General features: G+C 42.7%; 1 protein-coding gene across 1 annotated transcript; it reads left to right on the top strand.

Moving 5' to 3' along the window:
- Positions 1 to 26,660, top strand: TM4SF4 (transmembrane 4 L six family member 4). The gene is made up of 5 exons (XM_019439332.2): positions 1 to 455; positions 1,419 to 1,508; positions 12,915 to 13,051; positions 22,397 to 22,586; positions 26,430 to 26,660. Exons 1-5 carry the CDS (start codon positions 282 to 284, stop codon positions 26,445 to 26,447), a joined length of 609 nt encoding a protein of 202 aa, XP_019294877.1. The 5' UTR covers positions 1 to 281; the 3' UTR covers positions 26,448 to 26,660.
- Positions 26,661 to 26,973: the final 313 nt, after the last annotated feature.

The raw sequence follows: 26,973 nt of genomic DNA, 5'->3' as shown, positions 1-26,973 counted from the left end.
ATTGCTCTGCGCATAATCTCATTTATGGAGTGCAGGAAAAAAAAAAGGACTTCAGGTCAGGGAGAATATATAAATGTCCATCGTCATCAAGGGTGTGCTACATCTGAGAAGCAGAAGCAACTCCAAGGACACAGCTCACAGGCTGATTTGGCTCTCAGCTCCAAAACACGGATTGAACTGGGGACATTTACAAGGACGCTCTGGCTGATAACTTTGAAGAGACCCCGTGAAGGCAGCGCTGAAGAGCCTTGTATCGCAGACCTGTATTGTGCTTCCCCAATATGTGCACGGGGGGCTGCGCCAAGTGCCTGGGGGGCACCCTCATCCCCCTCGCCTTGTTTGGCTTCCTGGCTAACATCCTGTTATTCTTCCCTGGAGGAAAAGTGATAGACAATAACGACCACCTTTCTGAAGAGGTCTGGTTTTTCGGAGGAATATTAGGAAGCGGGGTCTTGGTGAGTAGGGAAGCCTTAAAATCCCCCCAGAGAGTTCTGTCGAATCCTTTTAAAATTGGGTACTTTTGAACAAGAAGATATTTCATTGCTAACAAACGCCCAAGCATTGCATGATGAAAAGTCAGTGTCTTAATGATTTCCCTTCTCCATTAGGACCTGACGAGAGCGTGTCCACTAAATTTAATAAGTAATGAATTCCCAAGATTGGGCTGGCAGTTCTCATGGGTCAATTGAATTCCACGAACCAGACTGAGGGCTGCCAAATTTCTATATTTAAAAAAAATTTTTTTCAATGTTTATTTAGTTTTGAGAGACAGAAACAGAGCACGAGTTGGGGAGGGGCAGGAGAGAGGGAGACAGAGAATCTGAAGCAGGCTCCAGGCTCTGAGCTGTCAGCACAGAGCCAGGCGCAGGGCTCAAACTCATGAACCGTGAAATCATGACCTGAGCCGCCCAGGCTGATTTCTATATGCTAACAAGATAGTGCTGGGGGTTGTAGACACACACTTTCTGTCAAACTGATTGACTGAAAGCCACCAAAAGAAGCAGGTGTTGGTGGATTCCTCTTCCACTCATTCACTAATGATACATTTACCCCTTGTTTCCAGTAGAGGATGGGAACCTCCAATTTAGAAAGAGAGAGAGAGACTAGACTCACTTTTCATAACGACTGCAGACAAGTTTCTTATCGCTATCCTAACCTACCATGTAAATGGAAACTCAGGGCGTCAGGTCCTGAAGTCTTGCCTCACTGAAACTGCAATTAGGCCTCATGGAAACTAGACACTCAGTAATACTCAGTTAATACTCCATCTACTGCACCAGCCATGCTCTGTAAGTTCTTGCCATACCCTTTTAGCCCCTGAGTCCCACATCACGGACATAGCACCACTCACAGCCAGGCAGGCACAGGCTCCCATTTCTCATGTCAGACCCAGTCTGAGGTGCTTCTCTTGCTGACAGATGATTTTCCCTGCGCTGGTGTTCTTGGGCCTGAAGAACAATGACTGCTGTGGATGCTGCGGCAACGAGAGCTGTGGGAAGCGCTTCGCGGTAAGTTAACCCAGAAGGCGGCTGCCAGAATGAGTCCAGGGTGCACTGTCTTCTTGTGCTTGGCATGGTGGGGATGGGGATGAATCACCAGCCCCAGGCAGGACTCTGGAGGCAGCTGGCACATACCTAAATAGGGATTTCTTGCTGGTGCAAAATAACAATAATAATGCAATTTTAAACACTAAAAAGCCCCGATACTTATAGGATACGAGTATCATTTTAGATTTTGTAAAGAGGCAGGGATGTCACAGCTAGATAACTGGAGTGGGGCCATATAAAGAATGCAGGTGCCTGGGTGGCTCAGTCAGTTAGGTATCTGACTCTTGGTTTCGGCTCAGGTCATGATCTCACAGTTCATGGGATCAAGCCCTGAGACAGGCTCCATGCTGACAATGTGGAGAGTGCTTGGGATTCTTTCTCTCCCTCTCTCTGCACCCCCCCCCCAAAATAAATGAATAGACTTATAAAAAAAAAAAAGAATGGCAGGCATGGAAGGCAGGAATGGGGGCTGTAAGTCTCCCCTCTGCCCCTGAGAGGCCTGAGACCGTGGGCAAGTCTTTTCCCTTCTCTGGCCTGCATTGTCTCATCTGTAAAGGGAGTTGGGGCAGCATAAGGGCTGATAACAGCCCCTCCCCAACAGCCCTCTAAATTCCCCATCTACACTGCTGCCAGTTTCACTGCCTCAGTGCCCAGTACTTCCCCACTTCCACCCAGACGTTGTTGACTCAGGACTTCTGTTTCCTTTCTTGTTTCGTGCAGTCAAGCATCTTTCAGTAGGTGAGCTAGAGAGATTAGGCATCACCACTCCAGCCTGGGAAGTGGGGTTGGGTCCCATCCCTGCACCTGGACGAGTCACTGTACTGCCCTCTGCCTCCCTTTGCTCATCTGTACAATGAAGATATTGAACTAGATCAGAGTTTCCCAAGTATGGGACAGGCTCTGCTGGCAGTCAGGTGGGCTGTATCTTTCAATAGCATAGAAAGTTATTCCCTTGTCAATTCTCCTTCAGTCCTTTTGATTTTATCAAGAGAATATTCAATTCTGATTGGAAAGAGGTCTTTGCCATCCCAAACCCTCATAATCCCCCTTTTTAACAAAGGGAGAACAAACGGGCGCCTGGGTGGCTCAGTCAGTTAAGCGTCTGACTCTTGACTTCGGCTCAGGTCATGATCTCACAGTTCGTGATATCTAGCCCCACGTCAGGCTCTGCGCTGACAGTGCAGAGCCTGCTTGAGATTCTCTCTCTCTGCCCCTCCCCCACTCTCTCTCATGCACACTTCCTCTTTCTCTCAAGATAAACAAATAAACTTTAAAAAGCAAAAAACAAAGGGGGAATAAGTTTCAGGCTCCAGGAACACAAGCAACAAGAACTAAAAGTTCGAAACTACTGCACTGTCTTTGCTAATGTTTCTAGCTCTTCACTCCTAGTGGTGATATAAATGAATGCAACAGAGAGTTGTCTTAAAGAAAAATATTAAGAGCACGGGTACACTGATATGGCAAAAACAAAGAAGGTCAAACTGGAATTACTGTCTGGCTGATGAGTCAGGACTGTTCCTGCCCTCGTTGTCCCCCTGAAGTTCAACTGTCCTTCTAACAGGCTCATGAACCCCAAATGATGAATTACTCAAGCTTAACTTAACTTCTTAAAGGAAAAGGTATAGCCATCTGTTCCCAAATAGAATCTTTTCTAACATTTCTTCCCCATTATTATTTGCTCTTTTATTTAATCAAAAAATATTCACTGAGCACATATGAAGGGCTGAGGCTGGTATACTGTGCATACAGTTACGGTTTTCTGCGTGCAAAGATCATTCAAAGAGAATGTTCTTACCTTCTAAACACCATCATGAGTCCCAAGTAAGCACGGATCATTTTTTTTTGGCATTGATTATTATAACATTTAAAATCATCATTTACAAAGAGATGTAAAAATTAACCATGATTTATTTGATATAGTTGTATAACATGTGTTTTACACATGTATGTTTTTATATAATTAATTATAAGGGAAATGAAGAATTATGTAACTCATTTGCCCTTTGAATGTAATCCTGTTATACCTTGTGGATTTTTGGAGAATAAGCTGAAGATGAGAATTTGAAAAAGAACTGGCAATTAAGAAACTGGATGAAAATTAAAAAAGAGTCATTGCTTAGAAACCTAACAGCTCATTCTCTGGTATTGAGTAGAAGGCTGAAGATTACCCAGTATCAAAACAAGGGTTTTGTTTGTTTACTTTTTGTTTTTAGGTTTATATATAACCACAGTGAAAAGTGAAATAATATTCAAAGTATTGTGCGAACCTTGTTTTTTAAATAGACTTAAGCGAAGTCCAAAAGAAAGGGAGAAAAGTCATATTTTTACAAGCACAGTTGCATTAATAAAACCTGAAACATTTGGTCTGCCCAATTCAGGTTGTCTGTCTGAGCTCCCCAACCGACTCCCCCACCCACGAAGGATCTGCCCTTGGTGTGGGTTGAGGATGACTCCTCCAAATGACTGGCCGATAGTCCACAAGGGCAGTGCCCAGCAAAGGACCAGCTCTGCCAGACTGTCAACCAAGACAACCCACCACAGCCACCTTGGACCAGGGATGCAGGGACAGCCACCCTCTAGGTGGCCAGCAAAATTCCTTTCCTTTTCTTTTTTTTTTCTTTTGTTTTGGTTCTTAATCAGTTGCCAGCTTTTGAAAATAGAGATACTACGGAAGTATTTAGATATCCTACTTCTTTTTCAAAAAATAAAAAGATGAATGAACCTGATACTTGTGGGCCTGCATTTTGACACAATGATGGCCTACAGTGGGCATGGCGGAGTGTTTCCTATAGGGTCCTCCAAGGGTTCTTGAGTTCATGCCTCTGTTTCAGAGCTCTGTTTCCTTCATGTTCTCAGGCTCTGGAGCACCAAGCAATAATCATTTTTAAAGAAAGGAATCTAAAACATTTTGTCAGACAAAAAGGAAAAGGCTGCAGCATACTTGGATTAGTACTATAATGCTGAAGATTCAAATTATTTTTCCAAAGGCTCACAGCATTCCCCACCAGACGTTTAAGGGACACTAGGCTTCTGCAGAACACTGTTTAAGAAATCCAGCTAGGTATAGGGGCGCCTGGGTGGCTCAGTCGGTTAAGCGTCTGACTTCGGCTCAGGTCATGATCTTGCGGTCCGTGGGTTTGAGCCCCGCGTCGGGCTCTGTGCTGACAGCTCAGAGCCTGGAGCCTGTTTCAGATTCTGTGTCTCCCTCTTTCCCTGACCCTCCCCTGTTCATGCTCTCTCTCTGTCTCAAAAATAAATAAATGTTAAAAAAAAAAAAAAAGAAATCCAGCTAAGTACAAAGTCCTATGAGATGGAAACAAATTAGGCCAAGGGCTATGGGGCTAAATCCTGTCGCTGTTTCCACAGTCTTGCTCTCATTTGTTTCCTGGCCTCTCTGTCCTCTCTTCCTTGCTAAAGTCTTTCTGGAATACTTTTCAGAAGTCACTGCATCATTCTCTTCCCCTTCCCTGGCTGTAAAACCAGGATAATCAATAGATAGTAGAAGCAGGATATGGTGGTTGTAGAGATAAAGCAAGACAATGAGCTGGAAAAAATCTTGAGATCACCTAACCAATATTTCATGGTGAAACCAGAAAATGGAGGCCAGCTCTCCTCTGAGGCCAAGCAAACTTGAAGCCCAGACTTGGGGGCTGCACTCTTTTAAATAAATTAAGCTGTGGCTTAATTCAATCGGTTAAGCCTCTGACTTTGGCTCGGGTCATGATCTCATAGTTCGTGAGTTCAAGCTCCTTTTTGGGCTCTGTGCTGACAGCTCAGAGCCTGGAGCCTGCTTCGGATTCTGTGTCTCCCTCTCTCTCTACCCCTCCCCCCCCACTTGCACTCTGTATCTTTGTCTTTCAAGAATAAATAATTAAAAAAAATTTTTTTTAATAAATTAAGTTGAGAAAAGTGAGCCCTAGGGCAAAAACTATGAGAGGAAGGTGGCTTCTGAGGTGGGCTCTGAAAACCCAGATGGGGGATTTACTTTTGGGTCTCCACCCCCTTCCTCCCCTACAAGAGGTTCTCAGTGGCCTCCCAGCACTTTATCTGTGGCTGGTCAGGGTCTCCGGCACACTAATCCTTTAAAAAAAAAAAAAAAAAAAAAGATCTCTCAGAGTCCCTAGGATCTCTTTTAATTTTATCCACTCATTCATGTTAAGTCTGTGCTTTAATAACAGCCTTTTGGGTATGCTTGGGTGACTCAGTCGGTTAAGTGTCCGACTTCGGCTCAGGTCATGATCTCGCAGTCGGTGAGTTCGAGCCCCTCGTCGGGCTCTGTGCTGACAGCTCAGAGCCTGGAGCCTGTTTCAGATTCTGTGTCTCCCTCTCTCTCTGACCCTCCCCCATTCATGCTCTGTCTCTCTCTGTCTCAAAAATAAATAAATGTTAAAAAAAAAAAAAAAACATAACAGCCTTTTGAAGACCTTGGCCTTGACTCAAAGGAGTATCTAATAATGGGACTGAAGGGTAGATTGATAAAGGAGATATTAGGGGCAGGCCAACATTTCGGCATCCTCAACGCATATCAGGTAGATAAAGGCCCACCCCACCCACAGGCAGGGCCAGATGGTTGACTGACATGTCTCCAAGGAGGATCTTGATTACTTCTGAAATTAGTCGATTCAATGTGGAGTCAGCACTTCTGCAGTGCCTGGCTCACCAGTGCCCCCTAGGGACACCTCCTGTGTGAGCACTTCTGAAGGGAACATTTCCTGAGGCCAAAAGCACTGACTCTTTTACCTCTGCATTCCTTGGTGTGACAGCCAGTGTGAGGGGAATTTAAGAAAGACAGTTCTTTTGGGGCGACTGGGTGGCTCAGTCCGTTGACCAGCCAACTTCGGCTCAGGTCATGATTTCACAGCTCATGGGTTCAAACCCCGCGTCGGGCTCTGTGCTGACTGGTCAGAGCCTGGAGCCTGCTTCCAATTCTGTGTCTCCCTCTCTCTCTGCCCTTTCCCCACTCACGCTCTGTCTCTCTCTCTCTCAAAAATAAATAAACATTTAAAAAATTGTAAAAAAAGACAGTCCTTTTGAAATAATAGATCATCTTGAAAGAAATAAAATATGAAGAATATCTTGAAAGAAGAAATAAAAAACTAAATGTTTTTTATGCTTCAAAATCCTCTGCTGTGAAAGAGATAATGCACACATGTCCCTGCGTAAGAACGCTACAAGGATGGGGGAAGATGTTGCAAGCATCTGTGTGCCCAGGAGGGGAGAGGAGCAGCAGGTGGCTGGGTAGGGAGGACACAAATGGTTGTTGAATGAGTGAAGCAAATGAATGCTCAGGAGGAATTTCAGGTGATTTCTATACTTTATCAGATTCAATTCTCACACTAACTCTTTGAGTTTGGCATTAAACCCCCTGTTTTATAACTAAGGAAACAGAGGTGCGTTCAAGTTAAGTTTCTGTTCATCACACTCCACCCTGCCAGCCCTCCCCCACTTCTCAAGTGTGACGAAGCAGAAAACACAGAATGTTAACATCCTAAAGGGGAAAAAATGCATCAGGTCATCTCTATATATCTCAGAATAATTGTTAAGGAGGAACCTTCACGCCCATCAGAGATGTTTCCGCAACACGTTGCTACTACTCAAGTCTCTAAACGCTATGTCCCCAAGCCACCCATTTTCCTCTTCCCTTCCCAGGCCCCAGTGGTTCCTCCATCGGGTTCAGCCAACCTAGGTACACAACTGGCCAAGAACACACCATGGGCAGCAGCAGAGCTGGGGTCCAATCCCATGTCCTCTGCCTCCAGAGCCTGCCGGAGAGGAAGGTTTTAAAGCTGACAGATGGTGAATTCGAGGGCATTTCATCATAGGGCATGTTTATCTTCTTTTTCAAGGGAAGTGTTTACAGCATATACTTAAACACATTTCTTTAACAATGTGAACAGAACGTGCGTTCTGAGAGTTGGCCTGTTATTTTTCTGCCGAGCGTGATGCTCTCGGTATTTGTGGAAAGTAAAGTGTGTCAGGATATGGTAATAAAAACATTACAATATAATAATGACATTTATCAAGTGCTTATTAATGGCATAGGAAATAATCCAAAACTCAGAAGTAGGCAAAAGAGGGGCGCCTGGGTGGCTTAGTCGATTGAGCATCCAACTTTGGCTCAGGTCATGATCTCACAGTTCCTGAATTCAAGCCCCGTGTCAGGCTATGTGCTGACAGATCAGAGCCTGGAGCCTGCTTCAGATTCTGTGTCTCCCTTTCTCTCTGTGCCCCTCCCACACTTATGCTCCCACGTGCTCTCTCTCTCTCTCTCTCTCCCTCCCTCTGTCAAAAAATAAATAAATAAACTTTAAAAAAAGAGAAGTAGGACAAAAAAGATTTCTAGGTATCCTATCAGTGAAGTACTGGGCATTATCTAATAGCCTACCCCACTTGAAGGTTATCTGATCCTGTGGAGATGTGTACTTTTGATTTCCTATTTACTATCAATTAGCCTATCTTTCATAATGATCTCCCTGAGCAGGTACTTATTTTTGAGCCTTATCTTATGGAAGAGGAAATGGAGGTCTTAGAAAGACTAACTTCCCAAGGTCATAAAGGAGAGAACCAAGACTCAGACCCAAATCAATATGTCTGTAACCCACGCCCTTGACCACTGCACAGTGGTGCCTCTCTTTACTATTTATTCATTTTGACTAGGGAAAGCATCGGCATAGTACAAAACCTACAAAGGGAGTCTCACATTCCTGACTCAAAAGTCTGGCAACTCCTCTCTCTAGAGGTTACCTCTGTTCCCAATTTTGTGTCTCCTTCCATAGATATTTCCAGGCCTTTTGCCTATTTTTTTTAAATGTTTATTTATTTATTTTGAGTGAAAGAGAGAGACCACACGTGCGTGAGCAGGTGGGGGCAAGAGAGGGAGAGAGAGAATCCCAGGCAGGCTCCACACTTAGCACAGAGCCAAACACAGGGCTGGGCTAGATCTTGCGACCATGAGATCATGACCTGAGCTCAGATCAAAGATCAAGAGTCCAACCAACATTTAACCAACTGAGCCACCCAAGTACCCCCACCGTGCCTGTTTACTTTAACAACAATTTAGAATGTCTACCCTCGTGTATTCAACTTGAGCTTAATAACTTTTCTTTTAATATGAAAAATTTTTTACCATGAAACTCATGATATAGTTATCTTTAACATAACTAAAAGTTAGTGGTTTTAAGACTGATAATATCTCTGAGTAGTGAGTTTGATAATTTTTTAAAGACTTCTGAATGCGAAATTACTTAAAGCAAAGGGACATAAAGTTTACCCTGCTTTGGGGCACCTGGGTGGCTAAGTCAGTTAAGCATCCAACTCCTGATTTCAGCTCAGGTCATGATCTCACAGTTCGTGAGTTCAAGCCTCGAATTGGACTCTGTGTTGATGGTGCAGGAGCCTGCTTGGAATCCTCTCTCTCCCTCTCTGCCCCTCCCCCACTCATGCTCGCTCTCTGTCTCTCCCTCTCCCTCAAAATAAACAGACTTTAAAATTTTTTTATTTTTTTTTTAAAGTTAAAAAAAAAGTATACCTTGCTTCATATGGTTCATCCGTTTTGGAAAAGTGATGAAAAATCAGTTTGGGTTGTTTCTTTATTTTAACGGGAAGTGTTTCAAATTTGGATACAAAATCAGACCATGCCACCAGTAGATTTCTGAGGTTGTAACCTGATGCTGCATTTTCTTCAGATAGTTTTATCAAGAAGTAAAATATTATTGATTCAGTTGGGAGTCACTGTGCTCCTCTCTTGTATCATATTTCCCTCCTCCCTAAGAGTACCCATAATCATAAATTCAGTGCACACTATATCCATACGTCTTTTAAACTTTTGCTACCAAAGATCAGTTTTTCAAATATTCTAGACTATACTGTCCAATATAGGACAGCCATTGTTCACATGGGGTTATTGAGCAGTGGAATGTGGCTGATCTAAATTAAGGTGTAGCATACGTATAAAATACACACCAGATTTCACAGAATTACTACAAAAACTGTAAAGTATCTCATTAGTAATTTTCATATTGATTATATGTTGAAATAATAGTTTTTGAATATGTTGAGTTAAAGAGAACATATTATTAACATTATTCTCACTGGTGGTTTTTTTGTTTGTCTTGGTTTGTTTTTGTTTTTAGTTTTTAAATGGTAGTTACTGGAAAGTGTTCAATTACATATGTGGCTCTCATTACAATTCACTGGACAGTACTGGTATAGAGGTGCTTACGATGGAGACTGCTTGCAAAGAGAAATACCATCTAACTGATATTTTTTACTAACCTGGTTTTTCATTTACTCAGACTTGCCTAACATGAAGAACGTGTGCATTTGTACTCACTTTCTGCATCTTTAAATATTTGCCTGCTAAAATGTTCCAGGAGTGCTATCTAAAATCCTTTACTCAGCTCACACAGCAGGAATAGCGAGTCAGACTTCTCCTCTCACTACTCATCAGCAGATGTTGAAACCCTGGGTTGTTTTAGTTCAACCCTGGATTAAATGAGATAAGGCATCTAAGGTTCTCACTGAATGGAGCTATTTTTATTCGCTAAAAGGCGAGATGATTGCATTAAATGGTTTTTGGGATCTTTGGTACAAAAATTAATTATAAGCGTATTTAACCATTGATTTAGTGGAAATCCTGGCTTTTGAAGACTTTTAACCAGTTTTAAGATACCTTTAAGAGACCTTTTCTTCACAGAATCTGCTTTTCATTGAGACAACCCAATCCATCACAAAGAACTGCACTGTCAACAAATGTTTTCAGACCATTCAGAGCCTCACTCTGAATTGAAAAAAGGTAACGAGAAGAAACTGCCCTGAGCATAAGTTTTTAATTGCTGTACTAGAATGTTCTGGCCATTCCTAGAGTTACATCAGCTGTGTCTAACTGACCAGCAATTTTGTTGGAACATGGTGGTGGCCCAGAGACAGAGAACTAGGCAGATAAACTGTCACTAAGAATTGAAGCAGCATTTTCCAAAAGGTGTTCTTATAAGAACTCATGGAAAAAAAGTTATAGGTTCCAACGAGACCAGGAAACTCTGCAAATCACCATATACACCCAAATATAAGGCTAAACTGCATATCAAACCATCTTTTATTTTCCCATAAAGAAGTTTTTTAAAAAGCTCTTCGAGGAGTGCCTGGGTGGCTCAGTTGGTTGAGTATCTGACTTCAGCTCAGGTCATGATCACACAGTTCGTGGGTTCAAGCCCTGCTGACAGCTCGCCTGGAGCCTGCTTCAGATTCTGTGTCCCCCTCTCTCTCTGTTTCTCTCCCGCTCAGGCTCTCTCTCTCTCTCTCTCTCTCTCTCTCTCTCTAAGTAAATAAACATTTAAAAAAATTTTTTAAGCTCTTTGACTGACATTAATATACAAACGTTGAATTATGGGCACATACTTTAATCACATTCTATAAAATTTTAATACATTGATTTTGAAATAAGTCTTTCCCCCACTCATTTATTTTTAAACGTATTATTGCTTTTTTGACACCAGGTCTTTGCTACTACTACAGATACCTTTTGAGCCATCAAGAGTTTCCCACAGCACATCTTCCCTTCCATTTAAGTTTGGATACAACATTTTTGTAGCCATGTATGATGCTGGTCAGGGGAAATTTCACTCAGTCACCAATAGCAATTCACGTCAGACAAAGACAGTATTTGAACACCTCTCTTTCAGGTGTATGTTAACGATCCCCACAACTGTCAACACTACGTATGCTCATTTAGAATGCCCTTTAAAAGGTTTGTTAACTGTAACATTCAGAACTAGAAATTGCGAGGCCAACTTTCCTAGAATAATTAATACATCAGTGTTCAGAAAAAAAAAATGTTTTTCTCTCCCCCAGAAAAAAATTTTTATACAATTCTCTCAGCTAAAATTACTTGGGTTGTTTCTGACCAATGTCTTCCCCCATGCGGTACTTGGTTGTTCAAAATAAAGTATTTGAGAAAGTGCCCAATTGTCTGATAGACAAAATAAGGACTCAACTCTGAGGCAATTTCCTCACTTATCAGTGATAACTTGGGAGCTAATAATTTTGTTTATATTCCAGCATACATAGTATATCCCCTTCCTGGAGGTTCACTGACTTCAGCGTATCACAAAGATTTTTAGAAGTAAAACAGGAGTGAAGCCTATTTAACTTCATATAATCCAGAAATCTCCAAAATTGTTCACCTAGATATCCTTTGGAAAAGAGATGGCCTGTTCTAACTTGATAAATTGAACAAAATTTTCATTTACTTCTTACCTAGATTATGTTCAGTAATGTTACTAATGGTGAGAATGGATTTTGGCTACCCTAGACACAAAACTCAAAGGGAAAATGTCAAATAATGAGTAACATGAAACCATAGTCTTTGAAAACATCCAACAAGTAGTTATTTGGTGCCTTTGAAAAGGTGGGAAGAAGAAAAACCAAATACATGATGGCCAGGGTAAAGCAATGTCCTACCTATCTTCAAATAACTCATTGTCCATGACGGCAAGGAGCTTATGTTCCGGTTGGGGAAGACGGACATAAAAAGCTATGCATAAATGTCTTGTGGGCACTGTGCCATGAGAGAAGTTTATATAGTCCAGGGTACTGGGGTAAGAGATGAAAGAGAGGATGGTTAGTTTGACATAGGAAGTCAGATAAGACTTTATAAGGCACATGGGGCAGAGGTCAGTCTTGGATAGTTGCACCAAAAATACATTCACATATGATATGAAAACAAACACCAGCTAAAGTGGAACTCCATTATTACATAGATTCCAATTGTCCAGGCACTATCAGGTCCTCTCCACCCCCAAACCCATCCCTGCCCCGCCCCCTGGCCAACTATATTCTGTGATAAGATTGTTAGTAATACACAGAAGGGAGAAGGGGAGTACCTGACATTTAACTTAAGTTGTCATGTCTACCTTTCACAACAGACCTTGTAGGCAGGCCTTATCATGCCCATTTCATGCCAACTAGGCACTCCAGACCAGAAGACTTTTAAGATCACTTTCAATTCTAAGATTCTTTGATTCTGTAATAGACAGCCTTTCATATTAGTCCTGAGAAAGAGAAAGATCAGGAGGAGATTCTATTCTTAACAAGGTTAAAAACCATGGTTCAAAGGTATCAACCATAACTAGCACTTCAATCATCAATGAATAGGTAAAGAAAGATATGGGAATGGGGGGAAGAAGGGGAAAAAAGATACCAAAATTCATTCTAGGAGACACCACAGTTCCCACCTACTGTGAAGACTGGCTCTTACCCCGTAACTTCCCTGGAGACACTATGCTCAACGACAGACTGGTTGGTTAGGTGTGCTGGGGGTAACCTCTGGAACACCTTAAGAACCCGCCTATCTCTCTCCTTCTCTTTCAGATGTTCACCTCCACAATATTTGCTGTGATTGGATTCTTGGGTGCTGGATACTCATTTGTCATCTCAGCCATCTCAATCAACAGGGGTCCTAAATGTCTCATGGACAATAGCACGTGGGGCTATCCCTTCCACGATGGGTAAGGTGCACCCTGTGATGTCCACGTGTCCCCACAAGGCAGGTAAATGGCCCAAGGGAGACCCTGCATAGGTCCTGTTACCTTCATTTGACTAGTGTCGGGCATGTTGCTCCTCTGAAGCAGAGCTGGAGAGGGGGTGGAGTGAACTTGCCCAAGATCTCACTCTAATTGCTCTTTCTTTTTTTTTTTAATGTTTATTTATTTTTGAGAGACAGAGAGGGACAGAGTGTGAGAAGGGAAGAGGCAAAGAGAGAGACACAGAATCAGAAGCAGGCTCTAGGCTCTGAGCTGTTAGCACAGAGCCCGATGCGGGGCTCGAACCCACGAACCATGAGATCATGACCTGAGCCAAAGTTGGACGCTTAACCAGTTGAGCCACCCAGGGGCCCTTTTAATTGCTCTTTTGACAGACACCAGGAGAAATAACCAAGAGGGGGTGCTTCAGCTGGCCTGAGAGAAGGAGATTTGCAGTGTCATTACTGACACCCCGACATTTATGAGCAGCGACATGAGGCAACTAATAATATTAATTAACAGAAAGTGGTGGCTCCCATTGAAAATCTTATCATAGAAAACGAGAATGATTACTCACTAACAGGGCTCAAAGGCTCCCTAGATCGTCTATGAGTAGACTATCTTTTCAGGCACAAATTTATGGAAAATGACATTGAGAATATTGTAGATTCTTCACGAGACTTAATAGAACTGGTTAAAATAACACTGCATGTTGTCATGGAACTCTGTAGCTGATAAAGAACGTCCCCCCCCCCCCACACACAACAAATTTATAATTTAATCCCCACAACAACCGCAAGCGGTAGTTATACCCTGCCAAGGCAGGCTTAATAATTTTGGCTTGCTCAAAGTCGCACAGCTGGTTAAGGGCAGAGGCAGGGCTCAAACTCCTACCTTCCAACTTTTGAGTTCTAGTATCTTTAAAAAAAAAAAAAAATTTCTTTAAAGTTTGTTTATTTTTGAGGGAGATAGAACGTGATCTGGAGAGGGGCAAACACAGAATCTAAAGTTGGTTCCAGGCTCCACAGAGCCCAATGTGGGCTCGAACTCATGAATCGTGAGATCATGACCTGAGCTGAAGTCAGACACTTAACCGGCTAAGCCACCCAGGCGCCCTTGAGTTCTAGTGTCTTTAGACTACACACCCTTCTGCCCATAGACTATACCGTGCACCACAGTAGACAGCAGCCATATGTAGCTGTTCAAACTTAAATTCATTCAAATGAAATAAAGTTAAAATTCCTCAATCACACTATCAGTATTTCAAGTATCAACAGCCACATGTGTCTAGTTGCAACTGCATTGACCCTCACTGATACAGGACATTACCACTGTCACAGACGGTCTATGAGACAGTGCTGCACCAGCCTCTGACCTCCAGGAGGGCTTGGACCATTTCTGCTTTGTTCGTTACCACCTGGCACAGTGACTGACACATCTAGGTGGTCAGGAAATGTGGTTGTGAGGTGCCCCTACAATGGACCATGGGACCGTGCCTAAAGAAATCTGTAGGACAACAATTTATTAACTCTACATGTTCATTTACAACGAGAGTCTAAAGAACTTCAAAAGCAGGCTTTAGATGAGGAGACAGAGGGTACTGGTTCTGTTATGATACAGCTCACAAAAGTTTCGTGTAAAGTATCATCCCTCCTTCTAAAGTTAAACAGGAGGGGGCGCCTGGGCGGCTCAGTCGGTTAAGTGTCCGACTTCGGCTCAGGTCGTGATCTCGCGGTCCGTGGGTTCGAGCCCCGTGTCAGGCTCTGTGCTGACAGCTAGGAGCCTGGAGCCTGTTTCTGCTTCTGTGTCTCCCTCCCTCTCTGACCCTCCCCCATTCATGCTCTGTCTCTGTCTCAAAAATAAATAAACATTAAAAAAACTTTTTAAAAAATAAAGTTAAACAGGAGTACAGGCCTCTAAACATCACATGCAGGGATTCCCAAAGGCAATGGTTGTACTGTGCCCCCTTACCTTGCAGAGGACTGCTGGGGCCCCGCTGCCGTGGGGTTAGCCTACGCATAGAAATCAGACACCAGATCCATTTCCTGAGGTTCTTCCCCTGAGAGTTTATGAAACTACAGATTATGTCTCCTTCTAAGGACCCTTCTCCTATTATTTCCATCAACAACAGAAGCGCAGTATTAAACACGCTTTTGTATTTACTGTTATGTGAATGATACTACCCTTGACGAACTCAAAATCAATTAGAATGAATCTATGTCCAAAACAAAGGACGGAGAAAGGAAACACACTTGCCCAGTAACGCCCGAAGGCAGTACAATAGCATTAGACCCTAACACCCTCCCTGGCACACCCGCTCCCTGCTTGGGATGGAATGGGATCCATGCCCAAGGTCAGGAGAGTGACAGCTGGTCTGTGGGCCACTACAGGAAATGCCAGCGTGGGGGAAGGACAGGAAACAACTTTTCAAAGTCCTCTGTCCTTCTGGTGAAGCAAGTTTTCATGCACATCATAGCCCTTTACTGCACATTACTCCGTGATAGATGCTTTCACAAATGGTACCGGATCTTCTCACAACAACTAACCCATTCATTAACTTGTATCAGATCAGAGAGGTTTAACAGTACAAACAGAACAGAATAAACTTTGCAGGCAAGCAGGCACATTTCAGAATTCTCCACCCTCCTCTGTTCATGGTAAGGCTTTGATGATTCTTTGACAGGAGAGAGGTTTGAGTGCCACCATATCTGCATAGTGGCTTCAAACTATCATGGGATCAAATATCGCTGTGTAGGGGTTTATTACAAAACCATGTAGCCTACGCTTTCCAGGTGATCGACAGGCTATTTAAGAGTGATTTTGACTATTTGTGGTTTGGTTTGGTTTTTTTCTCCTCACGCCCTGACTTTGGAATTTAATCCCACAGAAGGTGCAAGTCCTCTCTCTGTACAAGGCGTGAAATATGCCAAGATTGGCACAGGATAAGGCTCTCAGGAGGGGGGGATCTAGGTGGAATGTGTCACATGGCATCCTCTCTGCCACCTGGCAGTCTCCTGTCAGCATTCCATTGTCTCCTACATCCTGTGTCCTATCTTCTCAGGCAAGAACTCACATTCCTTTATGACCTTATCTCCCACAGCAGCTCCAACCCTTCCCTCGGACTGCAGGGGCTCAGCGTGAATTTTTATAACAGTAATCGAACCTCGGTGGCTTGGTGTTTTTCCGTTAACAAAGTGCTTTCACCCACGTTTCATTTAATCCTGACAGAAAACTTGTGGGATTATTAACTCTCCTTCAGAGGGAAGATAGCTGAGGCCCAGAGAGGACAAGTGACTTGCCCAAAGAAATGAAATGGTCTTTCATTTTCTTTCCTTCTTTCTTTCCTTCTTTCTTTCTTTCTTTCTTTCTTTCTTTCTTTCTTTCTTTCTTTCTTTCCTTGCTTTTCTTTCTTTCTTTCTGTTTCTTTCTTTCTTTTCTTTTTCTTTCTTTCTTTCTTTTCTTTCTTTTCCTTCCTTCTTTCCTTCCTTCCTTCCTTCCTTCCTTCCTTCCTTCCTTCCTTCCTTCCTTCCTTCCTTCTGTTTATTTATTTTGAGAGAGAGAGAACCAGCAGGGGAAGGGCGGAGAGAGAGGGGGACAGAGGATCCAAAGTGGGCTCTGTGCTGACAGCCGAGAACCCACTGCGGGGCTGAAACTCACGAACTGAGAGATCATGACCTGGGCCAAAGATGGACACTCAACCGACTGAGCCACCCAGGCACCCCATAAATGCTGTTTCCTAATGACTGAAGCTCAGATCCAATTTTTCTGAGTCTAAGTCACAATGGCTTTTCTAGAACATAAGTGATATTGATTTGCACTCTCTACTTTTTGTGTCGATTATAGATTCTGTGTAGCATAGCTCAGGGTCTCTGCTTCCGTGGACTCTTCTTATCCACGGGATCCCAGTGCATAAATACTGACGTGGTTGTTGTAGCTACAAATCTAACACATGCACAGATACTAGTGAGGAGCAAGTATTAATCACTTGTATGAGCCTGAAGATAAGGACCTAGGACAGTTGTCACTCTTTCCTTATTACCAAATGGCAGTGGCAGCCACAACCACTGCTTCTTTTCTTTTTTCTTTTCTTTTCTTTCTCCCTTCCTTTTTCTTTTTCTTTTTCTTTCTTTCTTTCTTTCTTTCTTTCTTTCTTTCTTTCTTTCTTTCTTTCTTTCTTTCTCATTCCTTCTTTTTTATTTCTTTCCTTTCTTTCCCCTCTCCCCCCGCCTCTCTCTTTCTCTTTCTTTTCCCTTTCTTCCTCCTACTATTCCTCCTCCTCCTTCTCCTTCTCAGTGTTTAGGGGCTAAATGTTTTTGCACACATTATCTCACTTAATCTTCTTAATAAAACTGAGAATTCTTATCCCTGCAGTAGAAAAATGAAATTCAGAAAGATTAATTGGCCCAGGGCTCCACAGCTAGTAATTAGCAGAAGGAGCATTTGAAAAAGCAAACACACACTTGGCCAGTACCCTACTTTGTGCTGAAGCCTGTCCCAAACATGAAGCAGACAAGGATGGATGTGGCCCCTGCCCCAGCGAGCGCAGGGCTAGTTAGAGCGACAACACAGGTCACACCCTCACAATGCAGAAAGGGACGAAATGGAGGAGTGCAAGGGAAACTTCTCTGAGGAGGTGACATGGGCTGGTTTGGGGACATGAGCAAAGGTGTGCCTTCCAGATAGGGAGGAGAAGCACATTTCAGGCAGAGAGAAGAGGAGGACTTGAGACAACCATGAAAAGGCCCAACATGCTCAGAGAATGTCTGTTCACTGCAAGCCTGAAGCTCGGGGTGAATAGGGGGGAGAGGAACAGAAGGGGACACCACCTGGGGACGTGGTTGACAGGTAGGCCAGAACTTTGGGACCTCAGGGACCAGCAGAGGACTTCAAGCAGGACATGCCACCGCCACCTGGGATTTCTAGGACGATTGTGATGTCAGTGATGTGGAGGATGAAGACATGCTCAGTAAGAAGAGACAAAAGTCGGAGATTGGAGTAATAATCCTGATAAGGTTATCACCAGCAAGGCAGTGGAATTTGGCTCCAAAGGACACAGATTTCAGAGATCTGAGATGGAATCATCAGGATTAGGTGTGAGGAAATAGGAGGCAGGTTATTGAGTTGGACTCCAAGATTTCCAGCTTGGGGCACAAAATTCAGGGCTACTCAATGCCATAGGACATAGCCTGGGTTGGGTTTGTTTGTTTGTTTGTTTGTTTTTCCCTCAGAAATGTTTGTTGGCAATCTTGTTAAAAGAGCAAAGACAGTTAACTTTCTCTGTCATGAGAACCATACTAAAGAGGCCTCCTAGAAGGAAAAAGAAACCTAGGACATTTTGAGATACACCCTCTTGCCTTCCTTTGAAGTAGGACCTCCTCCCATCCAAGGTCTTCCTTTCTAAGACAATTGGCTACCTCTACCTTGACCCTGAGCTGCTGAAAGGGAAGCAGCTGGCACAAGGCATGGGGACAGCCACAGAAGGGAGAACCAGAGGAAAGGCCAAGGACGATAGCAGTGGGGGAGGGACAAGGGACCCGGCCAAGCACAGCACTCCCCTGTCTGGCTGTAACCCTGCCTGCTCCCTGGGGAAGGTGAGGTGTGGCGAGCTCTTTCACACCAAAACACAGAAGTGAGTACAATAAATGTTCTGCCTGGACTTTCAGTTTAGACCATCTGCATTTGTACTTCAGAGATTGCTCATCAGCAAGGAACCCCGTAAGCTGCTCTTGAACACATTCCCTAGAGCTGAAAGCCACACTGACAGGGGGATGCGGGCTTGCCCCCCAGGCTTTCCAGCTTTCAGGAAGCACGAAACACTCATGGATGTCAAGCAGCTTCGCTCTTCGCCTGACTGGACTTAGGGACCAGTCACACCCCTGCCACATACCAGTGGGGTCATCTTGGGCAGTGCATTGACCTCTCAGCTCTTCCTCTGTCAGATGGGGTAACAGCATGCTCTACGTCACAGATTCAGGCAAGAATGAAAGAACGCGATGCACAGAAAGCCTTTGGCACAATTACTGCCACATGCTGTTTGCTAAACGTTCAGCCTTATTATTCATTTTTGTGAATATAACTCATTACCGTGAACAGATCATGCATTAGAGCTTTCTGAAACGTTATGCTTTCATAATGATTTTGTGATTTAATTCCTATCTTTTCATCCAGTCACATGAAGGCTCAAAGAGACTATTCCCTTTATCATGGTACAGGTAAACCTTAATTGACAAGCTATTATAAATATGTTGTATAAATCAAATGTAATAAATAAGTCATATTTCAAATATACCGAAGGGATATAATCACTCAACATAGGGAGTTCGTGTAATGATTAAGAACATTAGCTGCAGAGTCAGACAGACCGAAGACCACATCCAGGCACTTCCGTTCACTCGCCTCAACCTCTTAATCTGTGTGTATATGTTCGTTCGTTCCGTGAGTTTTGTGGAGGCTATACTCTATGCAAGGCCTCGTTCAAGTAAAAGAACACCTCCTTGTGGGATTCAGAAAGATGATGTAAAGCACGTGGGCAGGACCAGTACGTGACAGTTGCCGTTATTTATCGATCACTCCCTGTGCTGGAACTGGGGACGGTGTTAGGAGACACGGTCTCTGTCCACATGGGCATACAGCCCTGAAAAGAAAAACAGGAAAATGGACAGACGGTGATAGCACAGGGTCCTAGGTGCTCTTCCAGAGGAAACACAGAAAGCTGGGAGGCACAGAAGGGCTACCAACGTCAGCTGAGGGCAGGAGGAGGATCGGGGAGTTTGTCCCAGGGGATGTGACCCCAGAACAAGCCAGGCAGAGTGGGCCAGGCAAAGCATTCGGGAGCCCCTCTTCTTTCCATCAGCTGCCTCTGTTGCTTTCAAGAGGTGAGTCTCATGAAACCCATGGCTTTCTATACGGATATGGCGGGATTACTACAGCTCAGATGGAAATACCCTTCACAATAATGGGATGCTTTAAAACTCCAGTCAAGTGGATTTAAACTGCCTCAGCTCTCCTTGCTTCACAGAATGTGGAAACATGATTTTCTCCACAAAAAATTAGGGCCCACTGTCTCGTGGGGTTGGGGAGTTGGCCACAACAATCATTGCCAACATCTCGGGGAGCCTCAGGCCCTGAGAATCTGGGAGGAGAGAAGAAGGGTCTGGAATGCGTATTTATGGTGGTTTGTGGGGGATGAGGTGGGTGGAACTGAGAGGATTTCTTTCTCCAGGTGCCCAAACTCCACCCTTACTTCCAAGGCTCCCCCGTGAGCATTGCACCAATTTCGCCACCAGGAGGTGCTGTCATCCCATCTCTGCACAAACTCTTGCAGAGGGGAAAAAACTCAGGATTGCCAATTGCTTCATCTTAGAATCCTTTCTTTATAAAATGTGCCTGGAAAATATTGTGTCTTCACGACTTTCTATAGTCAAGTTTGGAAACTGTAAAGATAGACAGGACTACATCGAAAAATGCGGAACAGAAAGTTGAGTGTTTACAAGTAATTAATAAAAGGAAGTTTTCCACAACGGTACATAACATACAGTACATGATCTTTGTGAATCTTCACAATTGTGAGGTTGTTCTCAGCCCATTTTATAGATGAAGAACTGATGCTATGGGGGTGGGGGGGAGTAACTTGTATGAGGAATACACAGAGAGTAAGATGAATGCTTGGATTCAAACCAGGTTCAACTCAATCCAAAATACCAGGCTCTTTCCTTTAGACCACACTGCTCAGGTTAAGTAAAATAATAAAAATACTAGCGTTTACTGAGCACTTACTATATGTTAGGCACTGTCCTAAGCACGTCACTAGTGTTAGTTCAGGTAATTGTCACAACAACCCTACAATTTAATGATATTATTCCCACTTTACAGATAAGTACACAAGTCACACAGTTAATGAGCAGCTATGGAAAAGTGAATCAATGCTCCAAACAATGCAGTGTTTTACTTTTAAATCAAGAGCAAAATGCTCCTTCTTTCCTTTATTCCTTGTGCTCTATTAAACTCCAGGGTATCTGCCATCATTCCAAAGATTTTTGAAAATCTTAATATGGAATGTATTTAAAATGAGCACTGATGCACTGGAGAATTTGTCAGAAACAGGAGTAGATGTTAATTTAGTAGCCAGAAGGAGTTTCCCATGGAGTCCTTGAAAGGATAGAGGATACATAAAGGCAGAGGTAGAGACCAATTTGTGGCTCTAAGAATGTGAGAAAAAATTATAGTAATCCACAGCATTTATCCACTTTTACTCTTGTTTTTGTCTGAAAGACAATAGGTTTCCCATTTCTCCTTCAAGACACAATGCCCTTTATATTGTAGTAAACTCCTAATATATATATTTTTATAAAATATTGCAGTTTCTCCTGTTTCAAAATTTTATAAACTATGTATTAAGGCAGCAGATTATTTCTTCCTTTTAGTTAATTAAATCTTTTTGCATGCGGAATCCCTACATGTTAACAAAAATACAGTTGAGCAAAATTCGCAATTTGGCTAGAATTAGGCCTTCAAACATTAAGCTCTTCCCTTTAAGCGTCCCTTTGACAATGACTGTACTTTACAAGGCCACTAGACTTGACAGATAATTTTGTCAAAAGCCCAAATGGTCCCTAACAACAACTGGCAGGATAATGGCCATGAACATTTGTAAGAGTCTACTCCCAGGGTATCTTCATTTTCCCAGTCCCCTCATAGATACTGGATTTACCCATCCTTTTGGTCCCCTCACAAAAATCACTCTGTCACTTAGTACCTATGCAACCTAGGGGTAAGCCACTTAACCTCTCTGTGCCTCAATGTCCTTATTTGTGAAATGGAAGATTCCTCATTAGGTTTCTATGAGAAGGTTCTCATAAGGCTTCTATGAGGAAAAAAATGAGTTGATATGTGTACAAAATTTAGAGCAGAGTCTGGCACATGGTATATATTTAATAAAAATGTTAGGTGTTGTTTTTAAAATTATTATTATGGGATAGGTTTCCTTTTTTTTTCTTTTTTCTCTTTTTAAATTTAATAGAGATAGAGTGTGTGTGTGAATGGGGGAGAGGGGCAGAGGGAGACAGAGAATCATAAGCAGGCTCCACGCTTAGCTCAGAGCCCAATGTGGGGCTTGATCCAATGACCCTGGGATCATGACCTGAGCCAAATCAAGAATCAGATGCTCAACCAACTGAGCCACCCAGGTGCTCCATTATGGGACATTTCTCTTATGGAGCTTATGTTTGGGATGGAAAGTATTGCAAAAGAAAAATCATTATGGTGTCTTTGTAGCCCAGCGTATTGCATATGTTTTACAAATGTCTCCTTTCTCCTCCATATTTTGGACAGGGATTACCTCAATGATGAGGCGTTATGGAGCAAGTGCCGGCAGCCTGCCGATGTGGTTCCCTGGCATCTGACCCTCTTCTCCATCCTGCTGGTCATAGGCGGAGTCCAGATGCTTCTCTGTGCCATCCAGGTGGTCAACGGCCTCCTGGGGACCCTGTGCGGAGACTGCCAGTGTTGCAGCTGTTGTGGGGTGAGTTGAGGTCCTCGTCCTTTCTCCTTGGCATGCTCAGGAGGCCAGGGTAGGCCACCAGCACTAATGGGGAGAGGGTGGAGACAGCAGTAGCTGCAGAAAACCAGGCTGGAAAGGCCAGGCAGCCCTCTCTACCAGCTCAGGGGAGTGGTAACACTGTGTGGCTGACCCAGGCTGACGTGGACCAAAATTCTCAGTCTCAGACCCAGTTGACCACAATCCTGGAGGCAGAGGACTCTAAATACATGTAGAAGTTTACAATAATGTTTATTATTATTTATACGAAGACCCCCAGGAAGTGGGCATTTGTCATACACATGTATTGTCAATAACATGTCATGGTCTGGCCCAAAACGTTCTCACTATTCCCTAAATAGATCTAGACAGTGGATGGAAGTTGCCAAGAAATACATGGAACACATGTCAGGGCATTTTCTTTTCCCCGGAAAAGAACAGAACATACCAATGCAAAACCTAACACTGGATGAGATTTCTGATATAGAAGAGAGAAGTGGTTCTCACGCAGGGCGGGAAAAAAAGGAAATCACTGAGGATTTAGTCTCCAAGTATGATTTTAAATTATCAACAATATAAAAAGTAAAAATAAACGTATGGCCTGCAAGACTGTGATTATTTCAACTAGTGACCAAACCAGATCAGGCAATTGTTCAGACACACACAGAATTATTTAAAAACACAAACTGACATATGAGGAAAAATTAAACAGAACTTGAGAGTCCCATAATTGAGGAACTATGTAAATAAATATAAACTGTGACCCATCTATTTAATACAATATTATGTCCAAATTTTATTTTATTCTTTTTTTTTTAAGTTTATTTATTTATGTCAAAAGAGAGACAGAACATGCATGTGGGGGAGGGGCAAAGAGAGAGGGAGAGGGAGAATCCCCAGCCAGCTCCACACTGTCAGCACAGAGCCCCATGTGGGGCTCAAACTCACAGACTGTGAGATCATGACCTGAACCGCAAACAAGAGTCTGACGCTTAACTGACTAAGCCAGCCAGGCGCCCCAGTTATGCCCAAATTTTAAATGTTTCCAATAATTTTCTTTAAATTTCTAACAAGCATTATACGTACACAGGTCAAAAATTAAGTCTGTGTGTCAGAAACATACAGCGGTATTCAGTTGGAAAGCCTGCCCTGTCTTCTACCTACCCAGTTCCTCTCGGTCTCTACCTGATTTCTTCTATATCCTCTCAGAGTTTCTTCGTTATTGTTTTTATTCACCCTCCCTGAAAAAGATTTTTAAAACTGTAATAATACTGAAAATGCTTATGAGATAGTGTTATTTAAAAAGAGCAAGATACAGAGGCACCTGGCTGGTTTGGAAGGGCATGTGACTCTTGATCTTAAAGAATTGTGGGTTCAAGCCCCACACTGGGTATAGAGATTACTTAAAACTAAAATCTTTAAAAAAGATAAAAATAAAAAAAGCTAGATAAAAAAAAGTATACAAATAAACAACCATGTAAATAAGAAAAAAACACTATGAATTGAAAAGAAACCTAGAGGAAATCCAACCCAAATATTAAATGATGGGTAAGAAGGAAATAACTTATTTCCTTCCTTCTAGCTTATATTATTCAAAAAAAAGGTTTAACAATCATAAATTTTAAAATATACAAAATATAAATAAAAAGGTCCCCCAAATTAACTGTAAAATGCATGTATTACAAATAAATTTCACTGAGTATTGGGTCTTTTGTTCTGTAAATTTTCAGTTCTATCATGTTGTATTTAAATTTTTTGGTCTTTAAACACAAATGAGAAGAAAAGAAAACTACCAGTGAGTAATCCATCAAAATGATTTTTATGATAGAAGTTAAGACTATTGAGCATCTAAATCTTATGGGTCATCCAAAATGAATTCATGCTTGCTAAATCATCTCATTTCAAACACTTTCATTATTTCCTTTTCTGACACAGAAGAGAATCATATATTTAATTAGGAAGCAAATTTTCATTGCAAGATTTATTAGAAATATAGCTGCCCTTTAAATAGAAAATAGTTTATTAAATTTGAGGATTATCTATAAATTTAAAAAATATGTCCATAGGTGCCAGTACATTGACTTTTTTCAGTGAGTGTCATCTGTACAAACACTATATTTTAACAATTTTAACAAGTAAATCACTTGATAGTCAAAAGACAGTAGATGGACTCCATAGCTGTCAGTGCATGTGAATCGGAGAATCAGAAGGTGAATATACACCTCCTGAATACGCCTCCCTCCCTCCCTCTCTTCCTTCCTTCTTTCTCCCTCCCTTCCTTCCTTCCTTCCTTCCTTCCTTCCTCCCTCCCTCCCTTCCTCTATTCCTTCTTCCTTCCTTCCTTCCCTCTTCCTTCCTTCTTTCCTTCCTTCCTTCCTTCCTCCCTCCCTTCCTCTATTCCTTCTTCCTTCCTTCCTTCTTTCTCTCTTCCTTCCTTCTTTCCTTCCTTCCTTCCTCCCTTCCTTCCCTTCCCTTCCTTTCCCTTCCTTCTTCTCCAACTTTTTATTTGAAAAACTTCAACTGTACATAAAATTTAAAGGGACAGTAAAATGAACACCTGTATAATTTCACCTAGATCCACAAACTGTTCATATTTGCTTGCTCTCTCTTTCTGAACCACTGGAAAGTCATTTGCAGGCATGAAGAACCTTCACTACCAGATATTTCAGTGCACACGAGAGCTGCATTTTTTAACGATCAGTCTGCTGAGGATTCCTTTCTTGCTGGCAGCTTGCCTCTCGTACAGCTGGTCAGCATCCCCTGCAGCGTCCCACTGTGGGGGGACTTGGGCTCACGGCCTAGTTCCACAACCTCCTAGCTGAGTGACCCCAGCAAGCTTCCTAACTTCTCAAGTCTTAGTTACCCCAACTGCCTCTTGCCGAGCTTTTACGGAAAGCGTGCAGATCCACCCGTTCAAGCAGAAAGTATTTATTGAGAGATTTCTGAGCCTGGCACAGTCCTTAAATGAGGTAATAGATGGAAACGTGCCTTAAATACAAGCTATGAGATCGGGGTTGAATGCCAGCTGCACAGTCTTGGCAAAGTCAGCTGCACGCAACTGTTTCTTTGTCTGCAAAATGCGGTTTTTAAACCTATTTCCTAAGGTTGCTGAGTCTAACACAGGGTGATAAATATGCATCGACATCAACGGCCAGAAGGCTCAGGCCATTGTACTGATTATTCTTTACTAAGATATGAAAATTGGTGAGGCAGTGCAGCTTCAAGGAAAGGGACACAGTCTCTGGGATCAACCTGCCTGGGTTCAAATCCAGGCTCCTCTATTTCTTTGTTGTGGCTTTGGATACTCACTGAAGCTCTCTGCACCTCTTATCAAAAAAATTTTTTTAAACAATGCAGGGGAGCCTGGGTGGCTCAGTCAGTTGAGCGTCCAACTTTGGCTCAGGTCATGATCTCACGGTTCATGGGTTCGAGCCCCGCGTCGGGCTCTGTGCTGACAGCTTGGAGCCTGGAGCCTGCTTCGGATTCTGTGTCTCCCTCTCTCTCTGCCCCTCCCCCGCTCATGCTCTCTCTCTCTCTCTCTCTCTCTCTCTCTCTCTGTGTCTCAAAAATAAACAAACATTTTCAAAAATAATAATAAATGGTACAAAATAAATTGAAACCTCATCTCTTATAACCTAAAAACAGGTAAGTGACAGATTAAAGCTCTGAAACAGAAAAGTATTGAAAATATTCAATAGGTAACTAATACCCGGTAGGAATAATCAGGACGAAGGTGGGGGTGGGGGGGGGGCGGGGAGGGGAGGAGAGAAGAAAGCAAAAACAAAACAAAAAAAGAATGATGTCATAATTAACTTTTCTACCTTCTAGGGAGATGGACCAGTTTAAATCTCCTTGGTGAGCTGTTCTAACTCGACGGCAGTTGGGACGTTACACTAAACTCATTCTTCTTTCTGGGGTTGGCACTCCCCATCTGCTTCCCTGACAAAGTTTAGGGACAGCGGAACTATCCTTTCCACTTTCCAAGACAGCTTAGCTCACGGCTTAGCTCAACTTAGATGTTTATGCTACTTTCAAATAAAAAATAGTTTGGCCACTTCAGTGAGGTTTCCAAATCTTTCAAATTAGCTTCCTTTTAGAATTGAAGAACAGGTTCAAAGCAAATTTTTCATGATTTTTCTTTTCTAGTGAAAGATATGTAAAGTCACATGTACTGCCACACTGCTTCTTTGTATATAGAGCTGTTTATATCTCTGGAAGTTTTACATAATTCATAGGAGAGGAGCCCATTAAAAATGAGAAACCAAGACCAGTTTTTGTTTTCAAGATTTATGAGGAAAACAGAATGACTGATGTATTCTAAATAATTTTATTTAGTGTCTTTTTGGCTAACATATTTGAATCACCTGTGTCT

Source organism: Panthera pardus, unplaced genomic scaffold (assembly GCF_024362965.1).
Source record: "Panthera pardus isolate Hobbes unplaced genomic scaffold, ASM2436296v1 HiC_scaffold_16, whole genome shotgun sequence".
NCBI lineage: Eukaryota > Metazoa > Chordata > Mammalia > Carnivora > Felidae > Panthera > Panthera pardus.
This window is presented reverse-complemented; position numbering and strand designations above follow the sequence as displayed.

Bases quoted from the DNA above. Each gene is read 5' to 3' on its own strand.
- TM4SF4 (XM_019439332.2), top strand. From the start codon at position 282: ATGTGCACGGGGGGCTGCGCCAAGTGCCTGGGGGGCACCCTCATCCCC. The intron at 1,509-12,914 runs GTAAGTTAACCC...CTTCTCTTTCAG, and splicing joins GCTGTGGGAAGCGCTTCGCG to ATGTTCACCTCCACAATATT. The intron at 13,052-22,396 runs GTAAGGTGCACC...TATTTTGGACAG, and splicing joins GGCTATCCCTTCCACGATGG to GGATTACCTCAATGATGAGG.